Genomic DNA, 24,341 nt, shown 5'->3' with positions numbered 1-24,341 from the left:
CATACCCTAAGGCTTAGATACAGGGCCCATGTGTGATACTGTCTGTGGGACCCTGTATCTAAGCCTACCACAAGGTAGGCTTAGATACAGGGTCCAGCAGACAGTAATCTTATACAGTATAAGATTACTGTGTGCTGGGGCCCTGTATCTAAACCTAGTGTGGTAGGCTTAGATACAGGGCCCAGCAGACAGGATCACACATGGGCCATGTATCTAAGCCTACCATGTGATTGGCTTAGATACAGGGCCCAGCAGACAGGATCACACAATCTGTGATCCTGTCTCATGGGCCCTCTAAGCCTGATACATCGTAGGCTTAGGGGTTGTGCAGTCCCTAAACATTGATGGCCTATCCACAGGATAGGCCATCAATAGCTGATGTGTCGCCCGGGACCCGCAAATCAGCTGTTTTGAAGGGGCCGCAGCACTCGTACGAGAGCTGCTTCCCCTTCATTTCACTACTTGCTCACACTGTGAATCGCCGACACCGATTCACAGTGTGACCGGAATGAAGTGACCGGAATGAAGGGGAGCAGCTCTCGTACGAGTGCTGCGGCCCCTTCAAAACAGCTGATTGGCGGGTCCCGGGAGTCGGTCCCCGCCAGTCAGGGCTAACCTTACCTTCCTCTTCGGCCGCGGCGGGAGTTCTGTCGTCTCGATGCTGTGCGCGGCGCATAGCGTGGTGACGTCATGCGCTGCGCACAGCGCTTGAAGTCAGGACCTCCGCTGCGATCCGGAACCAGGAAGGTAAGTAAAGTATGTTACTATAGTAACAGGGACCCGCGGCCCGAGTTACTATAGTAACTTTTTATTGATGTGGTGCGGGGGGCCGTGGGCCCCCCTGGCTTCGGGGCCCGGTCGCAATTGCGACCGCTGCGACCCCTATAGCTACGCCAGTGGTGTGGGCTCAAGTGCTGAGCCCCCCCATACACAAAAGCTGAAATTTGCCAGCAACGGGCATTTAACCCCTCAGATGCTGCGGTCAATAGCATCTGAACGGTTAAAGAAGTGGTCTCACCACAGGCAACCCATTCAACGTGAGAGCCTCTCGAGACGCCCCGCTGATTTTGCAGAGGGGAGGCTGCCGTTGGCTGCTTATTTCCCCTTTAGCGGTCTCTACACAGGAAATATAGTGAAATGAATGGCCTTCCCTGTAGTACATGGACAGACCAGATCTGCCAAAACGAGAGAATGCTTATAAGAAGAGGGGTACCTCCGCTAACAGAATTTACGGAAAGGGGTTGTCGAGATGAAACAATCCCTTTAATATAAAATAGTAACCGTGTCATTTTTAATGCTACCTATAGCTTGTACACAGGTTTATGTGTGCCCTAACAATCCTGTCTTAAAATGTCTCAGTGCTCCATGGATTCTTATGTAATTCAAGTGTTCAATGTTCCTAATTATAGTATACTGTATAATACTCTGCTCGCAATGAAATGTGCATGTTATTTTCTTCACCACAGCACATTTTCCTTCTGTCTCCTAGCAGCATCCTGGATACTCAGGAAGAAATGTCAGTGTATTTTCATATATTTGATTTATGTTCAATGCCATGAAGATTTTAACCTTCTCTTGTCTGAATACCGTTCCCTATTGCAGGAGAAGGGCAGGACATTTAAAGAGCCGGGTCATTAATACATTTTTTTCCTATTTACAGATTGACAATATTTCTATTTAGGCCTCATGCACACGACAGTAGCCATGTGCACAGCCGTGATTTTCAAGTCGGCTGTTGGCAGAGTGTAACCCACGAGCCGCCCGCAAATCGTGGGCCATGCACATGGCCGCGTGCATTATTTCCTATGAGCCTGGACCGTAGAACACGGCCGTAATAAGACATGCCCTGTTCTTTCTGCGGGCTCCTGGGCCATGCACGGACCGTGGAAACCATGGTCGTGTCCATGGCCCCATAGGAATGAATGGGGCCGCGATTCTCCCGTTGATTTTCGGGGAAATTGCGGCCGCAAAAGCACATTCGTGTGCATGGGACCTAACAGCAAGAAAATCTTGTAAAATTGCAAAAATGATGCAGGAATTGTGCAAAATGTTTCTCTTGTATTTTTTTAATAAAATGAATAGAACACATTTGGTCACTTAGTTCTCAAATAGTACATGCGTGGCCACCTCTCCATTCATTTTCTCCCTGATTGCGGCGGTCACGTCACCAGGCAGAATGGTGGTTGGGTGACCCCTGTTCTCGTGATAGGTTGCCAGAGAAGCCAGTGGGCCCAGGCACCGACCATCTTCTCTCTGGCTGTAGAGCAGAGAGACATTGTCTCCCTACCCAGGAGCTTACTCTTGTAGTCCACAGGCTGTTTAAGGCCTTTCTCAGCAGACCTCCATTACAAATTTATGCTGAGGACTTACAACTCTGCCCTTCACCTAGCCAAACAAGTCCTTTTCACCTCACCCATCTCCAGACTATCTAATAATCCATAACGGCTCTTTGATACATTTAATTCCCTCCTTAGTCCTAAAGTGCAGGCGCCAATCACAGATCTCAGTGCTGAAGACCTCGCCACTTATTTTAAAGTTAAAATTGACTAATAACATCGATCCCCTTCCCTTCCTCACTCCCTCTTCTTCACTTTCAGCATTTGACCCAATAACAGAAGAAGTCTCTAGGCTCCTCTCTTCTTCTCATCCTACTACCTGCCCTAGTGACCCTATCCCCTCACACCTCGTCCAGTCCCTCTCCCAGCTGTCACTAGTCACCTGACTAAAATATTTAACCTCTCTCTTTCTTTTGGAATCTTTTCCGCCTCTTTTAAACATGCCATTATAAACCCATTACTGAAAAAAAACAACTCTTGACCCATCCAGGGTTGCTAACTACCCACATGCCTCTAAACTCCCCTTCATCTCCAAACTCCTGGAACGCTTGGTCTACTCTCGCCTTATCCACTATCTCTCTGCTAACTCCATTTTTGACCCCTTACTATCTGGTTTCCACACTCTACACTCCACAGAAACCACCCTTACTAAAGTCTCATACGATCTCTTGGCAGCTAAATCTAATGGAAAATATTCTCTCCTGATTCTTCTGGATCTCTCTGCAGCCTTTGACACTGTAGACCACCAACTCCTACTTAACATGCTCCACTCTATTGGCCTTAAAGACACTGCTCTCTTTTGGTTTTCTTCCAATCCCTTTGACCGCTAGTTCAGTGTGTCATTTGCTGGTTCTAGTTCTTCTCCTCTTCCCCTTGCTATCGGGGTTCCTCAGGGATCAGTCCTAGGTCCGCTCCCCTTTTCTCTCTACACAGACCCTATTGGACAAACCATCAGCAGATTTGTCTTTCAGCACCATCTCTACGCTGATAACACCCAATTATATAGCTCTTCTGATGACATCACCCCTGCTCTTATACAAAACACCAGTGATTGTCTATCCGCTGTCTCTAACATCATGTCCTCTCTATTTGAAATGTAATCTTTCTAAAACTGAGCTCCTTGTGTTCCCACCATCTACTAACCTACCTAATCCTGATGTCTCCATCTCAGTGTTTGGCACTACTATAACTCCTAGGCAGCATGCCTAAGGGGTTATTTTTGACTCTTTCATTTATTTCGAACATTCAATCACTTACACGCTCCTGTCACCTTAATCTCAAAAACATCTCCAGAATACGCCCTTTTCAGCCAAAACTCTCATTGTCCCTCTGATTCACTCTTGTCTTGACTGCTGTAACTCATTACTAAATCGGTCTTCCACTCACTAAACTCTCCCCTCTCCAATCTATCCTGAATGCAGCAGCCAGGCTCACCTTTCTGTCCAACCGCTACACCAAAGCATCTACCCTCTGCCAGTCACTGCACTGGTTGCCCATAAACTTCAAAATTAAATTCAGACATATTACTCTCACCCACAAAGCACCCCACAGTGCTGCACCTTACATCTCCTCCCTCATCTCTGTCTACTGCCCTACCCGCACTGTACGTTCTGCCAATTCTTCATAATCTGTACCTCCCACTCCCATCTCCAAGATTTTCTCGTGCTGCACAAGTCCTCTGGAATGCACTACCCCGGACAATCAGATTAATACCCAATATCCACAGTTTTAAACGTACCCTAAAAACACATCCTGGCCAGACGGTTCTAGCTCCCGCCCTCGGTCTATTTATACCTTAATTTCCTGCTTGTCATTGCCTGTGATTCTATCCTGTTTCCTGGCTCTGCTGCTCCTGTTATTATTATTGACCTTGCTTCATTTTCACCCTGGCTTTACAGACTACACTCCAGCTCTGCGTTTGGTACCTCGATCACTCCTGGTTTGACTCGGCTCGTTCTCTACGCCTGTTGCTCACGGTGTAGCCGTGGGCAACTGCCCCATTTCCCTTAGCTTCTGTGTACCCTTGTCTGTCGTGCACATATTGAGCGTAGGGACCGTCGCCCAGTTGTACTCCGTCGTCTAGGACGGGCCGTGCAAGTAGGCAGGGACTGAGTGGCGGGTAGATTAGGGCTCACCTGTCTGTCTCCCTACCCCGTCATTACATAATCACAGGCCCATATACCTTTTCTACCCTGGTCCCTGACACAACTATGGACCCCCTTGAGACCCTGGCTCAGCAAATGCAGGGCCTCTCCCTACAGCCCCCACCTCACCTCTTGAACACCACCTCAAGTTGCCTGACCGGTTCTCAGGGGACCGGAAGACTTTTTTCTCCTTTCGGGAGAGTTGTAGGCTCTATTTCCATCTAAAGCCCCTCTCCTCAGGTTCTGAGAGCCAGCGAGTGGGTATAATTATGTCCCGGCTCCAGGATGGACCCCAAGAATGGGCCTTCTCCTGGCTCCTGACGCCCCTGAACATTCCTCTGTTGATCTTTTTTTTTCTGCTCTCGGGCTCATATATGACGATACTGACAAGACTGCCTTTGCCGAGAGTCAGCTGGTGACCTTACGTCAGGGTAAGAGACCCGTTGAAGAGTACTGTTCTGACTTTAGGAAGTGGTGTGTAGCTTCTCGGTGGAATGACCCTGCCTTGAGGTGCCAGTTTAGATTGGGTCTGTCGAACGCCCTGAAAGACCTGTTAGTTAGCTATCCCTCTTCAGACTCTCTAGATGAGGTTATGGCTTTAGCGGTACGTCTTGACCGACGTCTCAGGGAACGACGACTTGAACGTTTTTGTGCTTTCTCCTCTTGCTCCCCCATGATGGCTCCCGAGGTTCCGTTGCTTCGTTCTTCCACAGAAAACTCGGATGAACCAATGCAACTCGGGGCCTCCGTGTCTCCCCAACAACGTAGAGAGCAACGCAGGAAGAATGGTCTCTGCTTCTACTGTGGGGATGACAAGCATTAAGTGAACAACTGTCCTAGTTGTAAGAATAAGCAGCCGGAAGAACTTCCGCGCCTAAGTGACTATCGGGGAGGTCATTGGGCGCACAGGTATTTCCCGTAAATATGAAACCTAATAAGATCTTGCTTCCCTTTCAGGTCTCTTTTGAGGGTAGATCTGCTACCGGCAGTGCCTTCGTGGATTCAGGGTCTTCTGCTAATATTATGTCTGTGGAATTTGCTATGTCTCTAGCTATGCCATTGATTGATTTGCCTAAACCTGTCCCGGTAGTGGGTATCGACTCCACTCCACTTGCTAATGGTTATTTTACGCAGCATACCCCTGTTTTTGAACTCATTGTTGGCTCCATGCATTTGGAGCAGTGCTCTGTACTGGTGATGCAGGGATTATCGTCCAATCTGGTTTTAGGCCTTCCCTGGTTGCGGATGCATAATCACACGTTTAAATGGAATACTGGGGATCTTACCAAATGGGGTAATGAATGCATGACGTCATGTTTTTCTGTTAATTTTATTTCTCTCCCTGAGGAGGTGAACACTCTACCTGAGTTTATTCAGGACTTCGCTAATGTTTTTTCTAAAAAGGCCTCCGAAGTGTTACCTCCTCATAGAGAATACGATTGCGCAATCGATTTGGTACCAGGAGCTAAGCTCCCTAAGGGTAGGATATTTAATATCTCTTGTCCCGAACGTGAAGCCATGAGAGAGTATATCTAGGAATGCCTGGCCAAGGGTTACATTCGCCCCTCTACTTCTCCGGTAGGTGCTGGCTTCTTCTTCGTAGGGAAGAAGGATGGTGCTCTTAGGCCGTGCATCGATTACCGAAACTTGAATAAGGTCACTGTAAGGAACCAGTATCCCCTTCCTTTGATTCCTGATCTCTTCAATCAGGTTCAGGGGGCCCAATGGTTCTCTAAGTTTGATCTTCGGGGGGCTTATAACCTTATCCGCATCAGAGAGGGGGATGAGTGGAAGACTGTGTTTAACACGCCCGAAGGTCATTTCGAATACCTCGTCATGCCCTTTGGGTTGTGTAATGCTCCCGCGGTCTTCCAGAATTTCATAAATGAGATTTTGAGAGACTACCTGGGGGTATTTCTTGTAGTGTACCTTGATGACATACTTGTGTTTTCCAAGGACTGGTCCTCCCACATTGAGCATGTCAGCAAGGTGCTCCAGGCCCTTCGGGAAAACAAACTCTTTGCTAAAACGGAAAAATGTGTGTTTGGGGTGCAGTAGATACCATTTTTGGGTCAAATTCTCAATCCTAATTAATTCCCTGCCAAGGTTCAGGCTGTGGCTGAATGGGTCCAACCTGCCTCCCTGAAGGCATTACAGTGCTTCCTGGGGTTTGCTAATTATTACAGGAGATTTATTGCTAACTTCTCGGTCATCGCTAAGCCTCTTACGGATCTTACTCGCAAAGGTGCTGATCTCCTCCACAGGCCTCCGAAGGCGGTCCAGGCTTTTGAGGTCCTTAAGAAGTGCTTTATCTCGGCCCCAGTGCTGATTCAGCTTAACCAAATGGAGCCATTCATCATGGAGGTTGACGCCTCCAAGGTGGGAGTGGGTGCTGTCTTGTCCCAGGGTACCAGGTCCCTCACCCATCTCCGTCCCTTTGCCTACTTCTCCAGGAAGTTCTCGCCCACTGAGAGTAACCATGACATTGGCAACCGCGAACTCTTAGCCATTAAATGGGCATTTGAAGAGTGGCGCCACTTCCTGGAGGGGGCTAGGCACCAGGTAACGGTCCTTACCGACCACAAGAATCTGGTTTTCCTAGAATCTGCCCGGAGGCTAAACCCGAGACAAGCTCAATGGGCGTTGTTTTTTTAGTAAATTCAACTTTTTGGTCACCTATAGGGCTGGGTCTAAAAATATTAAAGCTGATGCACTGTCGCGTAGCTTCATGGCCAGCCCTCCTTCGGAGGAAGATCCTGCTTGTGTTTTGCCCTCAGGTATAATAATTTCCTCTGTTGATTCTGACTTAGTCTCCGAAATTGCGGCTGATCAAGGTTCAGCTCCCGGGAACCTTCCTGAGAACAAGCTGTTTGTTCCCCTGCTATTCTGGCTAAGGGTACTCAGGGAAAATCATGACTCTGCACATCTGGGCATCCTGGGTACCAAGCACCTCATTGCCAGAAACTATTGGTGGCCTGGGTTGCCTAAAGACGTTAAGGCCTATGTCGCCGCTTGTGAAATTTGTGCTAGGTCCAAGACTCCCAGGTCCCGACCAGCGGGCTTACTATGTTCTTTGCCCATTCCCCAGAGACCTTGGACCCATATCTCCATGGATTTTATCACCGATCTGCCTCCATCTCAAGGCAAGTCGGTGGTGTGGGTTGTAGTAGACTGCTTCAGTAAGATGTGCCACTTTGTGCCCCTCAAGAATCTACCCAATGCTAAGACGTTAGCTACCTTGTTTGTCAAACACATCCTGCGTCTCCATGGGGTTCCTGTCAATATTGTTTCTGACAGAGGGGTACAATTTGTTTTGTTGTTTTGGAGAGCTTTCTGTAAAAAGTTGGAGATGGATCTGTCCTTCTCCGCGGCCTTCCATCCTGAAACTAATGGCCAAACCGAGAGGACTAATCAGTTTCTAGAACAATATTTAAGGTGTTTTATCTCTGACTGTCAATATGATTGGGTCTCCTTCATTTCCCTCGCTGAATTCTCCCTTAATAACCGGGTCAGTAACTCGTCAGGGGTCTCCCCCTTTTTCTATAATTTTGGGTTTAATCCGCGGTTCTCTTCCGTTTCACCTGGTGGTTCCAACAATCCCGAGGTAGATATCATTCATCGGGAACTGTGCACAGTCTGGGCCCAGGTTCAGAAGAACCTAGAGGCGTCCCAGAGCATACAAAAGACTCAGGCAGATAGAAGACGTTCTGCTAACCCCTTGTTTGTGGTTGGGGATCTGGTGTGGCTGCCTTCAAAACATTTGCGCCTTAAAGCCCCATCCAAAAAAATTTCTCCCCGGTGTATAGGGCCGTACAAGGTCATTGAGGTCCTTAACCCTGTCTCCTTCCGACTGGAGTTACCCCTGTCTTTTTGAATACACAAAACGTTTCTCCCCGTCCTTGGCTACCTCGAGGAAACCTCCTGTCCCTGTTCTCACCCCTGAAGGGGTAGAATTCGAGGTGGCCAAGATTGTGGACAGCAGGATGGTCCTAGGCTCTCTCCAGTACCTGGTCCATTGGAGAGGATACGGGCCTAAGTAGAGGACTTGGGTACCCGCCCGGGATGTTCACGCTGGGGTATTGCTCAGGAGGTTCCATCTTCGGTTCCCCAATAAGCCAGGTCCACCTAGAAAGGATCCAGTGGCCCCTCATAAATGGGGGGTACTGTAAAGGATCTGCCAGACACAGCTTCTGTGTCGACGCCCCTGGTTAATCAGTCTGCACCTGCTCCTAGGTCTGATAGAGTGACTCGATCTGCTACCACTCAGGCTGGTAGGCTCAGGAGTGGGAGAATCTATCACAGCCTGGCCAGACGGTTCTAGCTCCCGCCCTCGGTCTATTTATACCTTCATTTCCTGCTTGTCTTTGCCTGTGATTCTATCCTGTTTCCTGGCTCTGCTGCTCCTGCTATCATTATTGACCTTGCTTCATTTTCACCCTGGCTTTACTGACTACGCTCCTGCTCTGCGTTTGGTACCTTGTTCACTCCTGGTTTGACTCGGCTCGTTCTCTATGCCTGTTGCTCACGGTGTTCCATTTCCCTTAGCTTCTGTGTACCCTTGTCTGTTTGTCTGTCGTGCACATATCGAGCGTAGGGACCGTCGCCCAGTTGTACGCCGTCGCCTAGGATGGGCCTTGCAAGTAGGCAGGGACTGAGTGGCGGGTAGATTAGGGCTCACCTGTCTGTCTCCCTACCCCGTCATTACAACCGGCCTATAACATTTCCTAATCTAACTCCTTTCCTTGCCCTCCCTTTTACATTAGTCTGGAGTACTTGACCCCCTCATTCAGCAATATCCCCCACACTCCTTTCACCGTAATGCACTTCATATCTGTCATACACAGAAACTGGCTGGTGACCGACTCATGCAGCTTTATGTGTACTACGCCATGTAATTCCCGCGTCGCTGACCGCTGTCATTCCCTACTTACCGACAGCCGCGACTGCAGGCCTCACAGGACTTGCCGGCGTCTCCTCCTACAGAGACAGCGGCACACACTGCTCACTCTCTCTCCCCTAGGGTCTTAAAGGGCCAGCACGCGCACCTGCAACTTAGTCCCTGTCCAATCCCTACACACCCGGGACTTTAATAAGGACTCTGCCCACTTCCACCTTGCCTGAGCAATGTTGTGTCTTCACTACATTTGTCTTGCAAATGGTTTCTTAGCTGTATCCTGTATCCCGTATCCTGAATCCTGTTTCCCGTATCCAGTATCTGTGTTTAGTTCTAGTGCCTAAGTCGAGTGTCCAAGACGACTTCACTATCTGTGTCTGGTGCCGTTGCCAAACCGAGTTTTTGAGATGACTTCACCATCTGTGTCTGGTGCCTGTGCCACGCCGAGTGTCCGAGACAACTTCACCATCTGAGTCCGGGTTTCCTAGCCAAGTCCAGTGTCTGAGATGACTGCACTACTCCAGTCTGATATCCTGGCCAATTCCAGTGTCCGAGAAGACTGCACTACAGTCTGGAGTCCTAGCCAAATTTCATTATCCCGCACAGGCCTGCTTCCCCCTGACTGCCTGAAGTATACCTACTTCTGACCTTCCTGGTACTTTAGCATTACTGACTCTCACAGACTCTGTTGATCAGCAGCTGCTCCGTTACGGTGGAGTGGCCCAGTGGGTCCACATACCTGCAAGTTGTTAGGTTGTTAACCCCTGGAGATTTTTCATATGGTACTTGAAGAACCAGGCCGAACATCTTCTGCAGCTGCCTCTCATGACTCTCTGTCAAGGGGAATTGACGGTAGGAAAATATGTCATACAGTTTCGTTCGTTGGCAGCGGAGGCCTTGGTAGCAACTTTTTGGCAAGGGCTAGCTCCTCAAATAAAGGATGAGCTGGCGGCTCGTGACCTACTGTCCACCTTGTATGCTCTAATTATGCTGGCAACACGGATCGACATGAGAATTTAAAAATGTGCCCAGGATGCTCATTGGAAGAAAATGTCATATAAACTGACGCACAGGTTCTAGCGACCCCTCTGCCTCCTCCGGTTGTTTCTCCTGAAGAGCCTATGCAGGTAGACAGACTCAGACAGTCTGACCAGGAGTGGCAGCAAAGACGCTCTACAGGATTATGTCTGTACTGTGGCCACAAGGGTCATTTTGTGTGTCAATGTCCACAGAATCCGGGAAACTCCAGCACCTAGGGCTGATAGAAGAGACTACCCTAGGTGGATCAACATCAACTGCAAAATTCTCTTCCAAATTATCTATTCCCATGACAATCTCCACAGTTGAAGAATCACACTCCATTTCTGCTTATCTGGATTCTGGAGCGGCTACAAACTTCGTCCACTAGGCCTTAGTAGATCGTCTCCATTTACCCACAATTCCTTTGGAAAAACCTCTGGCGGTCGCTTCAGTGAATGGTCAACCCCTGCCAGATCTGATACTTTCCGTCACTAAGCCTCTGCAGTTACAAATAGGATTTCTTCATAAGGAGCAAATAGCTTTTTATGTTCTACCAAAGTTATTAACCCTATCCTGCTGGGACTGCCATGGCTTCGCTAACACGCTCCTGTCCTCAACTGGAATTCCGGAGAGGTCCTCCAGTGGGGACCTCGATGTCTTCACTACTGCCTGCCTCAGGTTCATCCTGTTCTCTCCCCGATGGCTCAGTCACTTTCTGGACTGCCTCGACTGTAAGTCGGTTTTGAAAATGTCTTCAGCAAGAATGAGGCTGAGGTCCTTCCTCCTCATCGTCCCTACGACTGTCCTATTGAATTGTTCCCTGAAGCTTTGCCTCCTCATGGATGGGATTATCCTCTCTCCTTGCCCGAAACCCAGGCCATGTCGGCATATGTCAAGGAGAACCTCGAGAGGGGGTTCATCTGGAAATCTACTTCTCCAGCCGGAGCCGGATTCTTCTTCTTTGAAAAGAAAGATGGATCACTCCGACCATGTATAGCCTACCTTGGTTTAAACCAAATCACTGTTAAAAACAAGTACCCCTTGTCACTAATCTCCGAGCTCTTCAATAGAATTTGTGGGGCTAAGATTTTCACGAAGCTGGATCTACACGGGGCTTATAAGCTGATTCGTATCCGCAAGGGTGATGAATGGAAAACTGCATTCAACACCCGAAACGGTCAATACGAATACCTCGTGATGCCCTTTGGACTGTGTAACGCTCCAGCTGTGTTTCAGGTATTTGTAAACTACATCTTCTGGGATCTTCTGTATGTCTGTGTGATGGTTTATCTGTACGACATCTTGATTTACTCACCAGATCCGACAATGCATTGGAAGCAAGTTCTCCAAATCCTGTCACGGTTAAGGGGGAATAACCTATACGCCAAACTCGAAAAGTGCATATTCGAAAAAAAAATCTTTGCCCTTTCTGGGCTATATAATCTCAGATCGTGGACTCCAGATTAATACGGAGAAAGTGAAGTCCGTATTGGAGTGGCCCCGCTCTCAAGGTCTCCGAGCCATACAGAGATTTCTTGGATTTGCACATTTCTACCGTCAATTCATCCCAAATTTCTTAACTCTTACTGCTCCCATCTCCGCTCTTACCAAGAAGGGAATGAACGCTAAAGTCTGGACCCCTGAGGCAGAGTCAGAATTCACCAACCTCAAAAGCGCCTTCACTTTAGCTTCCATTCTTCACCATCCTGAGGTAACTTGGCAGTTCATTGGAGGTTGAAGCTTCTTCCATTGGTGCTGGAGCTCTTCTCTGCCAAAGAAACACCAAGGGTAAAGCAGTATCTTGTGACTTTTACTCTAAACTCTAGTCTCCTGGAGAACGCAAATATTCCATCGGGGATCGTATGTTGCTGGCTGTCAAGTTAGCTTTAGAAGAGTGGAGGCACCTGCTAGAGGGGGCTGCGCATCCTATAGCGATCTTCACTGATCACAAGAATCTCAAGTATTTACAGTCTGCACAACGACTGAATCCTCATCAAGCCAAGTCTCTGTTCTTTGCCAGGTTCCACTTTCTACTTCACTTCCGTCCTGCAGTTAAAAATATAAAGGCCCTGTCTCAGTCCTCCTCAACATATTATTGATCCTTCTAGGATTATTTCTGTTAACCCTCTGCAAATTAGAGACATTTCTCTTGAAAAAATGTTTGTCCGTCCTGCCAACAGAAAAAAAAATTCCCATCTGGGGTCACAATTCCAAGTTGGCTGGGCACTCTGATGTCCGTAAGACTCGGGACTTTATTTCTCATTGCTACTGGTGGACCGCGCTGCCTAAAGATGTTGTGGACTATGTCTCTTCATGCACCAACTGTGCCCAAAACAAGGCTACCCATTCCAAGGCTGCAGGTCTGCTTCAACCTCTGCCTATTCCTGATGGCCCCTCGCAACATATTGCCATGGATTTTTTGGATCTTCCCCCTTCTGCTGGATGAAACACTGTCTGGGTCGTGGTGGACCGTTTCTCTAAAATGGCACATTTAGTACAACTGACTGGCCTCCTTTGCTCCTAGTTTGGCAAATCTGCTTGTTCAGCATGTATTTCGTCTGCACAGACTACACCTCCACGATCGGGGTGTACAATTTACATCTAAATTCTGGAGAGCCCTGTGTAAACTTTTAGATGTATAATGGGACTTTTCCTCTGCTCATCACACACAATCTAATGGTCAAGTTGAGAGAATTAACCAAGTACTTGAATAGTATCTTCGTCATTTTGTATCAGTTTACCATGACAATTGTGTACATTTTCTGCCTTGGGCTGATTTCTCATATAATAATCACACGAGTGAGTCTACTGCGTCTCCTCCATTCTTTATTGTGTACAGTTAACATCCACGTGTTCCTCTTCCTGTGCCAGCTACATCTCAAGTGCCTGCAGCTAATTCTTCTTTCGGAAGCTTCCTTTACATCAGGCAGCAAACTAGGTCCGTGATCCTGCATGAAAAGATATGCGGATAGGAAAATAAGAATTCCTCCACGGTCTGGTTGTCCTCAAAAAAGATTTGTCTGAAGATCCCTTCCTACGAATTCGCTCCCAGATTCCTCAAAGTTTTTGTGATTTTGCAACAGATTAACCCTGTGTCTTATAAGCTACGACTACCTCCTACCCTCAAAATTCCCAATTCGTTCCATGTGTCCCTCCTAAAGCCTGTGGTCCTGAATCGATACAGTAAATCCCCTGGTTCTGCAGGTTCTTCTGATGTCTTTGAGGTAAAAGAGATCCTGTATCTTAGACTACAAGAAGGTAGGAAGGAAAATCTTTTACCTAGTGGACTTGTAGGGAGAGGAGAGGTCTCAGTAGCCTGAAGAATCTCTTATCAGGAAGTTCCTCCTACGCTCCGGACCTAAGAAGAGGGTGCGTAAAGGGGGGGGGTACTGTAATGTCCACGGTCGCTTTCCGCCGGCATTCCCTACTTACCGGTAGTTGCGATCGCAGGCCTCTCAGGATTTTCTGGCGTCTCCTCCTCCAGAGACACCAGCACACAGACTCCTCCTGCTGTTACTCCTAGGGTGCGCGCGCGTTTGCCCCCGGTTTTAAAGGGCAACTTTGCCCCTGTCCAATCCTTACACACCCACGACTTTAAAAATAACTCTGCCCACTTCAACCTTGCCTGAGCATAGTTGTGTCTTCCCTACGTAACCCATATTCTGAATCCTGTATCTGTGTTTAGTTCTCGTGCCTAGGTCGAGTGTCCGAGATGACTTCACCATCTGTGTCCGTTGCCCGTGCCAAACCGAGTGTTCGAGTTGACTTCACCATCTGAGTCCGGTGTCCTAGCCAAGTCCAGTGTCCGAGATGACTGTACTACTCCAGTCTGATGTCCTAGCCCAATTCCAGTGTCCGAGACGACTCCACTACTCCAGTCCGGAGTCCTAGCCACAATTCACAGGCCTGCTTCCCTGTGACTGTCTGGCATATACCCACTTCTGATCTTCCAGGTACTTTAGCATTACTGACTCTCACAGACTCTGTTAATCAGCAGCTGCTCCATTACGACAGAGTGGCCCAGTGTGTCCACATACCTGCAAGTTGTTACACCCCATATGTATAAAAGATTGCTGGACCATTGTACTTAACAAGCACTTTTTTACATTTTGTGTAAAGGGGTCACTATTATAGTGTGTGGCATCAGGAGGGGGCATTATTTACATCTGGGGCACTATAAATGGTGAGTTTCGGTAGAGCATGGGGAATAGATGGGGAGGGTGCTGGAAAAGCGAGGAGCCAAAGATGTTTGTGTTGCAATTCTGCATAGGCGAGTCTTGGCTGGAAGAAATTGTTGTGGCCCGGCTGGGCCGAATGAAAAATAAAAGGGACAGTGAACGACTCCAATCTGAGGAGACATCACCTGTGAGTCACTGAGTTTCACTGTACTGTATTCACTTATATGGTCTGCAGAGCTCCTGTGTGGAACTGGTATTTACCACTACATGGTGATAATTTTGGTCTTTGTTTTACTACACAATTAAGAGCGGTCGCACTATTTCTATACAGCTGATGGGTGGGCCCCAAGAATTATTTCCTTTGGTGGGCCCAAGGTTCTTCAGTCTGACACTATCAGATATTTATGGCATATCCCTTGAATTAAACAATGTGAATACTCGTTTAAGAGAAGTGAGGCTTGACATTTAAAAAATTAATAAATGAATATCTGTATTTATTTAATGTGAGCGAAGTATCAATGGAAAAAAAGAGACTAAATGAGGCCATAAACATTAGACTTATGTCAGCTGAACCTACCGATTTCGGCAGTATCAGCCAACCATGTAATGTGTATTAAAAGTTTGTTTGGCAGATGTGGGGGAAAAAATATTGGGCATATTGAATTACAACATGCACAAACCTATCTTTTCAAGGTAGATAAGCACCACGAGAGGTGTCTGGCTAGGGCTTATTCCCATCTCACCATTAACATCATATGCACCCTCGGCCGAACCACGAACAAACTGTTTGGCCAACAGCTATTGAAGGTGTACGGGTACCTTGATTCTCCTTTATGCAGGAAACTGCATGCACTTTCAGCTTTGCATGCATAGTGTTCTGGATATCTTGGTCAACTCAATTACATATTCTGTTCCGGTGATTGGCTCATCATTGGCATGTTTCTGCATGACTTTGAACCTCTGAAACGGCACTAATCTTGTCTTTGCCACACCACTTCTTTTACTCACTATCCACTTACAGGAAAAAACAAAGAGATCCATTAGACCCTGGTTAATGTTATCAATACTTGACATCTTCCATGGAATTTGCAGAAAATTCAGTCTTGCCTGGAGTTTGGACATTCTATCGTATTATCTGGGAATCCCATGGGAAATTTTTTGTCTGGTAATGAATGACGATCAATGATAACATTATGTGCTTATTTGCTCCATTTAAACAGAGTAATGTTTGGAATGTATGAGTACAAACAATCGTTAATACCATCGTTCGTCCCCATATATTTTGCATCTTGTTGGCAGCACAGCCCCTATTTGGGGAGATGACAATTAGATATAGAGAATACAGAGGGGAAAACTGGTGAGAAATGCCATAAACAAGTCATATAATAGCCAGAAATTGTGTTATTCCTCATGTATGCACACATGACAGCTTATTCTGAAAAGTCACCTGAAACGGCAGGTACATTTTAATATTACAAATGACATATTTTTATATGAAAATACTAACATCAATAGTCACTTTGATATTAAGTTTTATATACAGTGGTGTGAAAAAGTATTTGCTCCACACCCATTTTAATATAAGATAAAGACAACACAACTAATCACAAAAAGTATGTGAAAAAGTAGTTGCCACCTAAACCCAATAACAAGTTGTGCCACTCTTGGCAGTAACAACTGCAATCAAACGTTTGTGATAACTTGTGATAAGTGTTTTACATCACTGTGGAGGAATTTTGGGGGGGTTTTGAGCATGAACTGCCGTTTAAGGTCTTGTCACAGCATTTTAATGGGATTCAGGTCAGGACTTTGACTCAGCCACTCCAAAATTTTAATTTAGTTTCATTTGAGACATTCAAAAGTAGACTTGCGTGTGTGATTCGGATAATTGCCCTGCTGCATAACCCAACTGCGCTTGAGCTTTAGGTCATGAACTGACAGGCAGACATTCTCCTTCAGGATTTTTTGATAGAGAGCAGAATTCATGGTTCCGTCAATTATGACAAGTCGTCCAAATCCTGCAGAAGCAAAGAGGCTGCAGACCATTACCCTACCACCACCATGTTTGACTGTTGGGATGATGTTCTTATCGTGGAATGCGGTGTTAGCTTTACACTAGGTGTAACGAGACCCATGTCTTCCAAAAAGTTGCACCTTTGACTCATCAGTCTACAGAATATTATCCCAAAAGTCTTGGGGGTCATCTAGATGGTTTTCATCAATTGCAAGATGAGCCTTTTCTTTTCTTTTGTTCGTCAGTGGTTTGCGCCATGGATGCCATTTTTGCCCAGTGTCTTTCTTATTGTGTATATTAACCTAAACTGAGGCAAGTGAGGCCTGCAGTTCTTTAGTTGTTCATCTGCATTATTTTGTGACCTCATGGATGAGTCATCGATGTGCTTCACCGCTGTTCCAAGTTTTCTCCATTTTTGGATAATTGCTTTCACTGTGGTTCGCTGTAGTCCCAGAGCCTTAGCAATGGCTCTGTAACCCTTTCCAGACTGGTAGATTTCAATTACTTTGTTTGGCATCTGTATTTGAATCTCTTTAGGATGCGGCATCATGTGCTGCCTGCTTTTTGAGACATTCTAGTTGGCTTCACATTGCCAGACAGGTTCTATGTAAGTGATGTTTGGATTCAGCAGGTCTGGTAGCAATAATGCCTGAGTGTGCCTAGTGAAATTTACCCAATTGTCAATCGAGTTTGGTTGACTGCTTGATTTAGTAGCTTGGGGGGGGGGGGCGGTTTATTTTCAGATAGTTCCAGGTAGGACTGAACAGCATTTTTCCTTTATAAATGAAATCATGATTTATAGTATTTTGTGTTTACTTGGTTATTTTTGTCTAATATTAAAAGTAGTTTGATGATCTGAAACATTCAAATGTGACAAATATGCAGAAAGAAGAAATTTGGAAGGAGTAAAAAAAACTTTTACAACGCACTGTATTTCATATTTATTATAAAATATTGACATAAGTCAAAGATTATTTTGCTGCCAATGATGCATCCCACAAGTGGAACATATATACAGGGCATTGTAATTTCTGTACCCACAGGCTATAAGATTGTTTCTGTTCTCACTCTAGTCTTTTCACAACGGCCACTAATGGGCTTTATTCCGATGCATACGCCTTTTCACGGCACTGCATCAGAATAAATAAACAGAGCAGGGAGTCGTTAAATCTCCCTGCTCTCAGATATATCCGGTAGCTGAGGGCTGGGAGCAGCCCTACTCAAACGGACGAGATCGATATCAGTGTCGATCTTGCCAGTTTAACCCCTCAGATGCGGCGCCCAATTGCGAGTGCCCCATCTAAGTGGTTTTGGGGAGAGGGAAACAGCTCCCTCTCTCACCCCACCGGCACCCTCGTAAGATTGTTTCTATCGCAGCCGGGGGGCCTAATAAAGGTCCCCGGGTCTGGCACTGTTTATGCCTGCTAGGCCATGCCAGAGGCATGACCTAGCAGATGTCTGTCCATTTTACACAGACAGGCACTAATACACTGCAATACAAAAGTATTGCAGTTTATTATAAAAGCGATCAGATGATCGCATGGTGAAGTCCCCTAATGGGACCACTAAAAAAGAAATTAAAACCCCACTTTTTCCCCTTACAAAATGCTTTATTATTAAAAAAAAAATAAAAAAAATGTTACACATATTTGGTATCGCCGCATCCGTAACTACCCCAACTATAAAGTTATGACATTATTTAACCTGTGAACGCCGTAAAAAATAAAATAAAAAACGATGCCAAAATTGCTATTTTCTGAGAATCCTGCATTAAAAAAATTTGATAAAAAGTGATCAAAGAGTCGCATCTACGCCAAAATGATACCATTAAAAACTACAAGTCGTCCCACAAAAAAAAAGCTCTCATACAGCTGCATCGGCGGAAAAATAAAAAAGTTATGGCTCTTGAAATATGGAGACACAAAAACAAATAATTTTGAAAAAAAAAAAGTGTTTTTGCAGTGTAAAAGTAGTAAAACATACAAAATTGATATAAATTTGGTATCGTTGCAATTGTAACAACTCGCTGAATAAAGTTTTTGTGTTATTTATACCACACGGTAAACCGCGTAAATTTAGGACGCAAAAATTGTGGCAAAATTGCTAGGTTTTTTTCTATCCCCCCAATAAAAAGTAATGAAAGTTAATCAATAAATTCTGTTTACCCCAAAATGGTGCTATTAAAAAATACAACATGTCCAGCAAAAAACAGGACCTTATACAACTATGTCGACGCAAAAATAAAAAAGTTATAGATCTTTGAATGAGACAATGGAAAAACTTAAGAAATAGCATGGTCATTGAGGCCTAAAAAAGGCTGGTCACTAAGGGGTTAATGTTCATCCACCTTGTCTTCACGTTTTCCATTCTCTGTAAATAATGGTCTAAAAAAAAAAAAAATACGTACTGGTGGCCCATTCAGTCACACTAGGTTTTAAGACCTCTGGATGGGAAGATTAAAGACATTCTGCCTCTTACCAGTTTTCTAAGCATGGCTGTGGGGGCTAGCACATTAGCTCTTAACTTGTGCTACCTTCTACAGTATCAGCGCTGTCCACTCTCATTAATGGTACCGGCCCTCCACAGGCATTTGCATTTAAATTGCTTTTGCCTGTAAATGTCTATGCTCTTCCCGACTATAAATCTGGAAAGCTAGAAGTGATATAGGACAAAGGAATTTTGAGTGGAAGTGGAGACATAATTCATGGAAGTAAATCAGAGTAAATTCATGTCACCACATAACATTCATTTATATACCAATGTTAATTAAAACACCAGCAATTCAGTATGTTATAAGTAAAATTATATATGGCTTCAATCTCCTAACCGTTTTCATGGTGCATTGGTTGTGTCTCTATTTCTTGTAGTGACCAAGCCCTCGTGGGAGGGACCAATTTCTATTAAAAAAACCTTGATAAAGACAGAGGTCTACAAGTATGCTTAAAATCAACCCAAAGTAGCTACAGAAATCTTAGTCTTCCAAAAGTATCCCCAACTTGCAATAGCCTGGAAAATCTACTAGTCAGGCACTTAAATGGTTTAGGGCTAGACATTCAAATTTATTTTTATCCAATTAGATTTTTTTCTGGTTTGCAGGTCTGAAAATAAGGTAAATAAATTCTGCTATTGTATTTTCTTGGCTGGCGAATTGGCGAACCAGGTGAAATTGTTTGCTCATCTCCTGTCCTGACACAACCCACAGCAATTGGAAGTTTTTAACATGTATATATTACTACTAACTGGTAGGTTAGGATCACATCACTTTTTGTGCCCATAGACCAGCGGTCCCCAACCTTTTATATCTTGTGAGCCACATTTAATTTTGAGTGATGGTCGGGAGTCACATTTAAGTATAAAAAGTTAACATATTAAACGTAGAGAAACGCAAAATCATGAAATTTAAATTTGCAGGTAAATATTTCCGTTTTAAATTTAACACGCTGGTATTCCACCAACTAAATTGGCACTTTTCTGGGGATAAGATATTTCTGTAATATTGTTAATGTGGATGTCATATTCTAACAATGTTAGCATATGGTTAGAAATCAGGTTTCCTATAGCGAGCCACACAGCAGGGGGTTGCGAGCCACATGTGACTCCTTAGCCACTGGTTAGGGACCACTGCCATAGACTATCATTAGCCAAAAGTATGTCCTATTGGCATACTTTTGGCCGGTATACCTTTGCCCCAACTCTATTGAAGAATCTACTGTATACCTTTTATAATGTCAATGGCAGTCAATAGGCATACAGTTAATAATTCTGGGGCATTTGGCGGAACATTTTAAACCATCCCACTGAACAGAATGCTCAAATGGGATGTGAACTTGGCATTAGAAATGCTACATTATGGAGTAACTAAAAGCAAAGAATAATTAACTCATCGGAAACCCTTTGTATTGATGTTTGTTACATTAACACACGTAGAACAAGGACAATATTATATTTCATCAGATGAGCAAAAGGCATTTACATCCTGACTTTCCTTCGGCTAATCCTATTATCACTGAGATGGTTCTTTCCCCTTGTGATTTTGTGAAAGTTAAAATTAAATCCCATAATCCTTTCCTCATTGGCTGAAAGCTGGCAAACAAAGTGTCTTGCTACCCGTGACAGATGCATGAAGCATTTTTAGATGGCATGTTATTGCAAAATGAGTGTGTTCCCTGTCAATATGGTGCAGGCAAGCACTATGATACTTACAAGATGAAGGAGAAGTAAAATAGACTCTCGGTTTCTGGCTTTTGTTTTTTCTGTTTCCTCCCCGAGGTGTAGCAAACTCCCTGATGCCACCTGGAAAAGCGAGCACACAAGAAGAATGAAGAAAGATTGCACTCCGCTGATCACTTAATAAGAGAAATTTGTGAATATTATTTATTTTTAAAGGTAATGCAGCTATCTTTATGGACATCAAATCAATGTGTGTGGTAATTTGGGTTTATTTTAGGCATAAATCAAAGCGTATATCGTGATGGAAGTTGATGGATAGAACTGAATATTATTTATATGCTGTGTATAAATGAGAGCCTTAAACTGGTTCAATGCTCAGCAAAACGTAATTTGCCGTCTAGGACAAAATATACAAATTTTATTATAAAAAAAAGTTGTATGAATAGTTGTCTGTTAACTACTCGCAGGCTTGTGTATCCTAAATTTTTGTTGAATTATTTACAGACAATCTAATTAAAACTGAATTTTCAAGAAACAAAAGATGTAAACTGTCCATTTACAGAAGAGTTGGATGATTTTGGTTTTAGAACAATCTTATTTTTTTTTGTTTCTAGTCGGTAACTATCTAACCCCTATTCGGACTTCCCCATAACACATTATTTCAATAGAGAAGGGAATAAGACACTTCTGACAGTGGCTGATCTTCCACAGACAAGGGGTCGGACATATTGAAATCCAACATGCCTTCTTCTCCTTTGCCCCGATATCTGCTATTGGGAGCCTCACATAGACATTAGATTTTTGGTCAAGCCTTCCAAAATCAGTGGGCTGGGACAACTTTGATTTATTGTGTATGGCCAGTGTAAGGGCGCTGTTGACTGACTGGTGCTTTGTAGTCAACTGTTTGCTGGAGTGGAGACACAATGGGGCAGAATTCTGGTGCAAATTCTGCCAAAAATGGGAAGTACATGGTGCATGGCAAATATATTATGTGTTTTAGATACTTTTTACACCTCCTTCAGCAATTTTGAAAGAAAATTAGAAAAAGATGTGTTTTTAATATTGATTCCTTTTTTAGCAGGGAAGCACAACCTTATTTGGTCTGAGGGCCACATTTTTAGATTGTACCACTCCCAGGGCTGCAATATAAATTTGAGGAGTATTGCCATCTGAGACATATGGACAGTCCACCAGCCATGAGGGGGCATAAGGAAGATACAGTATGCATATGCCATTCTGATAAATTTGGTGCTGTTACACCTGTATAATCTATTTTTTTCCTGTTTAACTATATGACAGTATTAATAAATCTCCGCCACTATCTTAAGAAGCTGATTTCCCTCATAGTACTGGAACATTAGGTTGGAGTCTGATAACAGTTTCCCATTAAGGCCCTTTTACTCTAAATTACTATTCAAAGCAACAAGCCTCAAAGGTACATTTACACATGCTAGTTTTGATGTGTTTAAGTTGCGATTTTTCATTGCGTTTTTTTGGAAAATGTTATGAAAATAGCATTTTCTTTTCATTTGAAAAAGAAATCTAATGTCAAAATATCTTGCACCATGCGTATATATCAGTGGTCATTGGTAGTGGCATTTCGAGCATTTCCTACACAAAATGACAAAGCTACCATATTGTCATTGGGCTATGCTGTTAAAAGTTGAGGTATTTCCTATGCTGACTTACACGTTCCTCATGACAGAATTGCTCCATTGTCATGGCCGGCTCCAGCTTCAATTGCGGTTTCGTAGAAGACAGGGGGGATCTAGTTGCCCATTGTTTAGGGGAAACTGGAGCTCCATAAGTCTGGCCAAAAGCAGTGTGCAATGTAGTATCTGAACCTCTTCATGTATTCCGTAGTTTGTAGTAGCGTTAGAAATTGCTTTTTAAAAAAAAAACAAAAAAAAACACCTACCGCTTCCAATTTAATACAAATAAGAGTAGTCATCCGCAAAAGTAAAATAGCTTCTACATGGTCTTACAATAGGGACTTTAAAATTACTTTTCAAATGTTTTGCATCTGAGAAATAATAATCTGCTTCACTAGTTACAAATGTCACAGAATAATTCATTCAAACACAATAATGCGTGAATTAAGACGGTATGATTTCCCAAATACAAGACTTCATCATGCAGAAAAAGATTTTAGGCACAAATTATTGCCAGGAAATTTAATGCATCTATTATTGTTCTGCCATTGTAATAAAAAATTCTAGCAGGAGATTAGACCGAGTTGTAATTGATTCTCGGCTGTGAGCTTATTGTTTCGTTGTAACTTGTCAGTACAGTATTTAATAAAAAATAAACTTTATGTAATATGCAGATGAGAATTTATCGGAAATAACTAGATTCAAAAGATTAGCTATAAATTAATCTCAGCAATGATTAATGACTAATAATTATAAGATTGGCTCGTGTTCACTATTCACTCAAATACTGTCCGATGGCCAGTTACATCAAAATTGATTCCTTTACAGTATACAGTATAAATTGCTAGTAGTTGGACAGGATTTTCAATATAAAAAATGGAGACTTCTAGTCTCCTCAGATTTTTACAAACAATTTCATCCACCCACTTCTTGTTCAATATGCTTAAAATACTAGCAATAATTTCTGACCCACCACTTCTGCCAAAGCGTAAGAGATCTGGCTGTACCATCCATTACTGACCTCCTTTGTCATTTCTGACCACAATCAGGAAAACACACGACCTCACTACAGTTTATGGGAAATGTAAATTCTAGCTAGTGTCTGGCCTTATACGTTACATAATCCATCTCTGGTTATTGATCTATATGAATCACTTGTAGATATTATTGGTTGATGATCCATGAATGGCCGGTGTATTCTTCCTCATCTTCTGTAGGACATATGGTGGGCACATCTACTATTCTCTATAACTTTTGGGGAATTCTTTTAAAACTCTTCAAATGAAACAACCGGGGAATGCAACAAAGGCTATTCTACTGGTAGAAGGACGGCTCCCAGAGGCTTTTGTTAGATTCTATGCACAGAAAAAGACTGCCAAAGAAAACACCAACCCTTGTTACTGACAAGGAAATTTCACACTCCAGCTTTATTTAATTACTTGGTTTATTTTGTTTTATAATTTACAGTGAATGCTTTTTTCAGCATATTTTCTATTTCAGACACATTTCTCCAACTACATTCAGTGAATAAGTTCGCTTACCTTGTCTCTTTGCATGGCTGCACAACTGAAGTACAGGTGGTACAGCCCTCAAGGGCCTGGCCAAATAAGAGGCATGCTGTGTCGCCCACCATCATTTAATTCAATTCTATCTGCCTGGGCTTGTCTACAGCTCATAATACTAATCTGGAGCCATTAGCAGCATTTAATGTGAATTGGAAAATTACGAACCTGTACAAGCTCCTCCAGCTTAAAAAATATATCCCGGACGCTTTGATTTTTCTTTATTATGTATACTGGTCAAATGTATGCTATTTTTACGGGCTGTCAATGAATATACAGACTATGCATCAGCCCCTATCACCTGGGCAGCTTACAATGTGATTTCCATATAACATACACACTCGAGGGCCAATTTTTGTTAAAACTGGGAG

The 24,341-nt window shown here is 44.0% G+C and overlaps 1 protein-coding gene across 1 annotated transcript in view; it reads right to left on the bottom strand.

Annotated features, from left to right (window-relative positions):
- NCKAP1L (NCK associated protein 1 like) overlaps positions 1-24,341 on the bottom strand; it is a 225,855-nt gene that overhangs the window by 13,071 nt on the left and 188,443 nt on the right. The window contains exon 30 of the mRNA XM_075850114.1: positions 20,790-20,879. Within this exon, the coding sequence (XP_075706229.1) occupies positions 20,790-20,879 (90 nt within the window). The remainder of the gene's footprint in view (positions 1-20,789; positions 20,880-24,341) is intronic.

Source organism: Rhinoderma darwinii, chromosome 2 (genome assembly GCF_050947455.1).
Source record: "Rhinoderma darwinii isolate aRhiDar2 chromosome 2, aRhiDar2.hap1, whole genome shotgun sequence".
Lineage (NCBI taxonomy): Eukaryota > Metazoa > Chordata > Amphibia > Anura > Rhinodermatidae > Rhinoderma > Rhinoderma darwinii.
Note: the sequence above shows the minus strand (reverse complement) of the source record. Positions and strands in the feature narration are given on the sequence as shown.